Source organism: Epinephelus moara, chromosome 16 (genome assembly GCF_006386435.1).
Source record: "Epinephelus moara isolate mb chromosome 16, YSFRI_EMoa_1.0, whole genome shotgun sequence".
In the NCBI taxonomy this organism is placed as follows: Eukaryota; Metazoa; Chordata; class Actinopteri; order Perciformes; family Serranidae; genus Epinephelus; species Epinephelus moara.
Genome location: NC_065521.1, coordinates 2,475,499 through 2,482,415, shown reverse-complemented (window position 1 = coordinate 2,482,415; position 6,917 = coordinate 2,475,499). Strand labels below are relative to the sequence as shown.

Genomic DNA, 6,917 nt, shown 5'->3' with positions numbered 1-6,917 from the left:
GGTATTAGTACTTGTATTAAAGTGTTTTACTCTGAGGTATCAGTACTTGTATTAAAGTGTTTTACTCTGAGGTATTAGTACTTGTATTAAAGTGTTTTACTCTGAGGTATCAGTACTTGTATTGTAATGGAGCATTTTTACTCTGAGGTATCAGTACTTGTATTGTAATGGAGCATTTTTACTCTGAGGTATCAGTAATAAACTAAAGAACACAGGCCTTGTCCTAATCAGTCTCGTTTCTTTTGCTAACTGTGGTTGACCGTCCACACCAGCAGGTGGCAGTCATGCGCCGTGACGTGGCTCTGACGCTGCCGGTTAAAAAGAAGTAGAAGAAGAACAAAGTGTTGCTAACAATGGCAGCAGCTAACACGGAGCTCCGGATGGATCAGCTTCCCTCAGACCCGCTGCTGCACATCCTGTCCTTCCTGAGCTTCAGGGACCTGATCCAGTACGTACCTGATCCCGTGGCCCGGTCCGTCCGCCACACACCGGAACACCGGAGAGAGGCGGGGACAGTAAACAATGTTTGTTTGTCCGTAAACAGAGCAGGAGCAGGTCGTTAGCCTAGCCTAGCATGTGCACTAACGTTAGCTGATAATATGGTGCAGATTTACAGGAGACAGGAGAGGACAGAGAAACTGTCAGCTGACAGCACAAAGGGTTAATTACACTGAGTGTTAATGAGTCGCTGTCATTAGTCACCATCAGCTGCTTTAATGACGTAAACATCCGGTCTTCACTTAGCCGCCTGCTAACACATGCTAACTGTTGACGTTTGTTGAGACTGAACGACGTTGCGTTCTTATCGCTGTGTTTACGTCATAAACAGGAAGTGTTTATTTATTGCAGTACAAGTACTGATACCTCAGAGTAAAACACTTTAATACAAGTACTGATACCTCAGAGTAAAACACTTTAATACAAGCACTGATACCTCAGAGTAAAAACACTTTAATACAAGTACTGATACCTCAGAGTAAAAACACTTTAATACAAGTACTGATACTTCCTTGAATTAAACACTTTAATACAAGTACTGATACTTCCTTGAATTTATTATCCCATAAAACAGTCAAAGAAAACCTGGTGACGTAATAACCGAAGTCTGTGTGTGTGTGTGTGTGTGTGTGTGTGTGTGTGTGTGTGTGTGTAGCTGTAGTTATGTCAGCAGGAGGCTCAACGACTTGTCCAAACACAACCCACTGTGGAAGTCCCTGTGCTCCAAACACTGGCTGCTGACAGAGTGAGTACTTCCTTCAACCCATCCGCGACTACCTGTCGGAGGAGGAGGAGTCAGGATGTTGTTAGCTTAGCTTAGCGTCGCTTAGCTTAGCTTAGCTTAGCTTAGCTCCGTCATCAGATCAGATTCAGCTTTCTGAATGTGTGTGTGTGTGTTTGCAGTGCGGAGCGGCAGCAGAGCGGCGTGTCCTGGTACGGTCTGTTCAGACAGTACTACAGAGACCTGGGCCGCTACATGCAGTACTACCCTGTACTGAAGAGAGCCTGGGAGCAGCTGAAGGCCTTCCTGCAGCAGAGGTGTCCACGTATGATCACATCACTCAAAGGTCCCTAACCAGTGATGTCAAACAAGTGTTTCGCATATGTATACACACACACACACACACACACATGTATCTTGGCCAGTGTCCAGCTGTCCTCGTGACTTCCTGTTCGACTGTGACCTTTATTTGTTTGAGCAGTGTATTTATATTCACACTTTTACTGTGTGAAGATGAGAATCTCCGTCACTGGTTATGTTAAAGATAGAATGTTCTGTGGTGCGTTTGTTTTTTACTCCAGAGGGCGCCACAGAGGTGGAGCTAAACGACATCGAGGCCCAGATCGGCTGCAGACTCCCAGACGACTACCGCTGCTCGTACCGCATCCACAACGGACAGAAGCTGGTGATCCCAGGGTCGGTATCTGTCTGGTGGACCCTCCCTGACTCTGTCCGTCCGTCTGTCTGTCTAACCACCACCTGTCTGTGTGTCCCCAGGCTGATGGGCAGCATGTCCCTGTCTAACCACCACCTGTCTGTGTGTCCCCAGGCTGATGGGCAGCATGTCCCTGTCTAACCACTACCGGTCGGAGGTGCTGCTGGACGTGGAGACGGCGGCCGGAGGCTTCCAGCAGAGGAAGGGAATGAGACGCTGCCTGCCGCTCACCTTCTGCTTCCACACTGGACTCAGCCAGTACATGGCTCTGGAGCCCGCCGAGGGACGCAGGATGTTCGAGAGCTTCTACCCCTGCCCCGTACGTAACCACTTCCTGCTAAGTGAAGCCAAACCTTTTATAGCCGTGGTCAGACGCACCATGTTTTCGGGTCCATCCATATGTTCGTACGTCCCATCCTTGTGAATGCAAAATCCCAAGAACACCATGAGTGAGTCATTTTTTATTTGGCACAAACGTTCACTTGGACTCAAAAATGAAGCGATTAGAATTTTGTTGTCAAAGGTCACTGTGACCTCACCTGTCTCGTTCTTGTAAACACAATAAGTCAAGAACAGCTTGAGGAAATTTTCCAAATTTGGCACAAACATTCATTCTGCAATGAACTTATTCAGTTTTGATGGTTAGAGGTCAGAGTGACCACTTTGAGTTACTGATAAAGTGATAAGAATTTGGTAGTCAAAGGTCAAGATCACTGTGACCTTGCATCCATCTCATCCTTGTGAGTGTGACATCTAAAGAACACATTTAGGGGGCTTTTCCAAAGTTTGGTGCAAACGTTCACTTGGATTCAGCAATGACCTGATTAGATTTTAGTGGTCAAAGGTGAAAGTCACTGTGACCTCACCTATCCCATTCTTGTGAATGCTATATCTCAAAAAACACCGTAAGGGATTTTCTCCCCCCAAATGCCCGCTTGCTGTGACCAGAGGCATTATGTTCTCAAGTTGCCCTTTGATTCCATTCTTTTAAATGTGATATGTCAAACACTTTGAGCATTTTTTTCCCCCCAAATTTGGCACAAATGTCTGATTAGACTCAACGATGAAATAATTAGATATTGCTTGTGAAAGGTCAAGCTCATTGTGACCTTGCATCCATCTCATCCTAGTTAAAGTGATATTTTCAAGAACACCTTGAGGGAGTTTTTCCACATTTGGCACAAACGTCTGCTTTGAGTTATTGATGAAGTGATTAGAATTTGGTAGTCAAAGGTCAAGACCACTGTGACCTTGCATCCATCTCATCCTTGTGAGTGTGATATCTAAAGAACACATTGAGGGGGCTTTTCCAAATTTGGCACAAACGTTCACTTGGACTCAATAATGATCTGGTTAGATTTTGGTGATCAAAAGTCAAGGTCTCTGTGACCTTGAATCCATCTTATTCTCATGAACACAGTATCTCAAGATCGCCTTGAGGGAAGTTCTTGAAATTTGGCAGAAACATCCATGTTTGGTCTAGGATGAACAGATTAGAATTTGATGGTAAAGGGTCAAGATCACTGTGACCTCATCTGTGCGTTCTTGTGAATGCGGTATCCGAAGAATGCCTGGAGGAAATTTCTTCAAATTAGGCACAAACATACACTTGGACTCCAGAATGAACTCGTTAAAATTTTGTGGTCAAAGGTTTAAGGTCAGTGTGACCTCACAAAATATGTTTTTGGCCATAACCCAAGATTTTGACTGAACGTCACACAGACATCTAACAGGATAAAATGATGACCTGTTGACATTTTATATCCAAAAGGTCAAAGGTCAGAGTACAACAGTGGTTTAATCAGACCATGTTTTCATGTCTTTGTCTTTCAGGATCAGACAGCTCAGGATCCTTCGGCCATCGACATGTTCATCACAGGTCTGTTGGTTTATCAGTGTGCTTTACACTTGATTAGTGTTAAGAAACGTCCATTTAGAAAAGATAGAAGAGGCTGCTGAACCTGCCTGAGAATCCTAATGTTTTTAAGTTTTCCTCAGTATCACAGTGGTCCAGTGAGAGGTGTGTGGACATTGAAGGATACACTGTGAGCAGGAGCTGCTGACGCATCATTCAGCTCACCTTTGACTTTAAAAAGTTTTAATGAACCACGTCTATTAACTTTACTCGTCAGACACCTGCCAGCACTTTAGGAAGAAGTTGTTTGCTGTGGCCATGTTAGAAATGATGGAAATGTGGATGGGATTCTGCACAGGGGACAAACTGTGTGTGTTGGTGTGTTTAGGTTCCTGTTTCTTAGAGTGGTTCACGGCGTACGTCCAGAACGTCGTCACCGGAGAATACCCAATCATCAGAGACCAGATCTTCAGGTAACACATGTGCATACAGACCCGCTCTCAGGTGTTCCTCCTGCTAACCATGGTCGTTAGTAAATGATCTGTAAAATGACTTCACCGATGCTAACCTGTGTCTGCAGGTATGTGCATGATAAGGGTTGCGTGGCGACCACCGGGGACATCACTGTCTCTGTTTCTACCTCCTTCCTGCCTGAGCTTTCCTCCGTCCACCCTCCACACTTCTTTTTCACCTACCGCATCAGGTACCTCTCTGTCTGTCTGTCTGTCTGTCTGTCTCCACACACAGTACATGTGTTTTAACGAGTGTGTGTTCTCAGGATAGAGATGTCGAGCAGCGCTTCGCCCGAAGCTGCCTGTCAGCTCGACAGTCGCTACTGGAAAATCACCACCTCCGACGGCAATGTGGAGGAAGTTCAGGGTCCCGGCGTGGTCGGTACGCTGCTCGCATCACATGACCACCCATACACCTCGACTGGGAGTGGCTGATATGACCTCCTGAATTTGTGTTTGTGCCCACAGGAGAGTTTCCCGTCATGACACCAGGGAAGGTCCACGAGTACGCCAGCTGCACCACCTTCTCCACCCCGTCAGAGTACATGGAGGGTCACTACACTTTCCACAGACTGGGTAACGTCTGTTAACTCTTGTACCTGTGTGTCTGTATGGAGCCTGCAGCTGCGTCACAGGAACAGTTGCTTCCTCTGTTCGTACGATGTTTTCGTGGCGGTGGCCGCGGCTCTGTTACTGTGACGCAGCTAAAAACAGAAGCCACGCAGTGTTCCGTTGTTGTTTTGATCTTTGTTTGTCTCACAGCCAACAAAGAGGAAGTTTTCCACGTGGCCATACCTCGCTTCCACATGGTCTGCCCGCCCTTCAGAGAGCCGGTGGTTCGAACGGTAAAAATTCTAACACGACAAATCGCGATTTTAAATTTATGATTAAAAAATAAAGTTGTTTACAGTTAAATAATTTCAGTGTTGTCATCAACATCTGTTTTCTCAAAACATTGCAACTTTTTTCGTGCAATGACTTTTTTTTGACACAACTAAAAATGATGTCTTCATATCTCTGCAGCAGAAGGCAGCGACCAGTTACACAACTCGCTTCGATGACGACGATGGCGACGGCGAGTACTGTGACGGAGACGGCGACGACTTTAGCGACCTGAGGGGAATCAACATGGCCGCCTTGGAGGGAGCGTGGTGCCCTCGACACATCTGACCTCGAGCACCCACGCACAGCGTTGTCGAGGCAACCAGACGAGACTGTCAGTTATTCAGGTCTGATGGATGACAATGAAAACCTGAATGGTTGACAGACAGCAGGGAATTCTGGGACCGGTAACCAGAGCCATACGTGGGACAGAGTCGCGTCGACTTCCAGCTGCCAATTAAACGAATGAAACGAAACAATGTGAATGAGGTGCAGTTTTCTTTGAGTTCTCTTGTTACAGTATCAAACAGTTGGATAAGCTCAGACAGGGAGGACGGGACAGTGGTGTCATCGTCCTCTCCTTTGCTTTGTGGGATTATTTGTGGCGCCCAGTTGAGTTCGGCGGTCGCTGCGACCTCCAGATTAGACATTGAAAACGCCGAGTTGTGTCAACTGTTTCTGCTCCAAGTAAAAAGCTAAATATTTTTTGGTAGAGATTTGCAGTGGTTCTGGAAGAGCCATCAGAAGGTTCTCCTTTAAATTATCTCTAAGCTCTTTTCCACTGCAGGAACCAAACCGTCTCAAATACGGGACGTCACTCAGCCCGAACTTTAGAAAACATAACGAGACATTTTGTTAAAGGGACAGTTTCTAGCTGGCTGTAGCTTCTGATTAAGGACTTCACTAAAATGAAATCGGGATTTGAATTTCTGTCAGATTAACTCTGAAACGCTGACGCACACCAGCTTCCTCGTGAAGTTGTGACAAAAATATACAAATTATTTCTCTAAACACTAAACACTTTCTCAAAACATTACGACTTTTTTGTCTAAACATTATGACTGTTTCCTGATGATGTAATGGAAAAAGGGGAGTTTACATAAGGATTTAATTTCTTTCATATTGCTGAATCGTCACCGACCAACAACTATGTCCGTACTAAAAACACTAAACGTCGTCCAGCTGCTAAAATCCAGAGAATAAAGACGTTGGAACACGTGTTGTGTTAGCGTCACGTTCGGAGCTCACAGCGGTGCTTACTGGACACTTCGAGGCCACATCCAGTCTGTCCTGCATCATTATTAAAGGTTGTGCTGCCTGAAACTTTAAAAACTTTGAAATCCTTTTTTCCACTTCCTGATTTGTGACATCACATCTGCTCAACCAATCATGATTCGCGGCCCAAATGTCAGTTAAGTGAGAAGCAGATGTTCTGGCAGTGGAAACGAGTCTGATGGTGGTGGTTTTCCTCCTGCAGAGCTTTCATTTCTCCACCCGGCAGGCGCAGTGTGATTATCTAGAAGAAACTGGGCTTTTACTTTGAAGGGGGAGGCTGTTACGAGTGTTTCCTGGTCGTGTTTTGTGCTTCACGTTTTTTTCTTTAAATCTTGAGTTTCATGACAGGATTCTTTTCTGTCCTCGGCTCAGTGCAGCACGGGGACGTGTCGTCACTTTCTGATGTGATTGGTGGGTTTGTTTTGTATGTTTTTGGGTTAAATAAATAACAAATATTGA

General features: G+C 45.5%; 1 protein-coding gene across 2 annotated transcripts; it reads left to right on the top strand.

Annotated features, from left to right (window-relative positions):
- Positions 1-302: 302 nt before the first annotated feature.
- On the top strand, positions 303-6,917 carry fbxo3 (F-box protein 3). Of its 2 annotated transcripts, none has more exons than XM_050066318.1 (12): positions 303-448; positions 1,154-1,243; positions 1,402-1,565; positions 1,801-1,915; positions 2,049-2,253; positions 3,768-3,813; positions 4,178-4,262; positions 4,370-4,492; positions 4,568-4,683; positions 4,770-4,877; positions 5,064-5,146; positions 5,328-6,917. In XM_050066318.1, exons 1-12 carry the CDS (start codon positions 354-356, stop codon positions 5,469-5,471), a joined length of 1,374 nt encoding a protein of 457 aa, XP_049922275.1. In that variant the 5' UTR covers positions 303-353; the 3' UTR covers positions 5,472-6,917. The 2 variants fall into 2 exon arrangements, with proteins under 2 accessions (XP_049922275.1, XP_049922274.1); XM_050066317.1 differs by having other exon boundaries at positions 304-448; positions 5,325-6,917.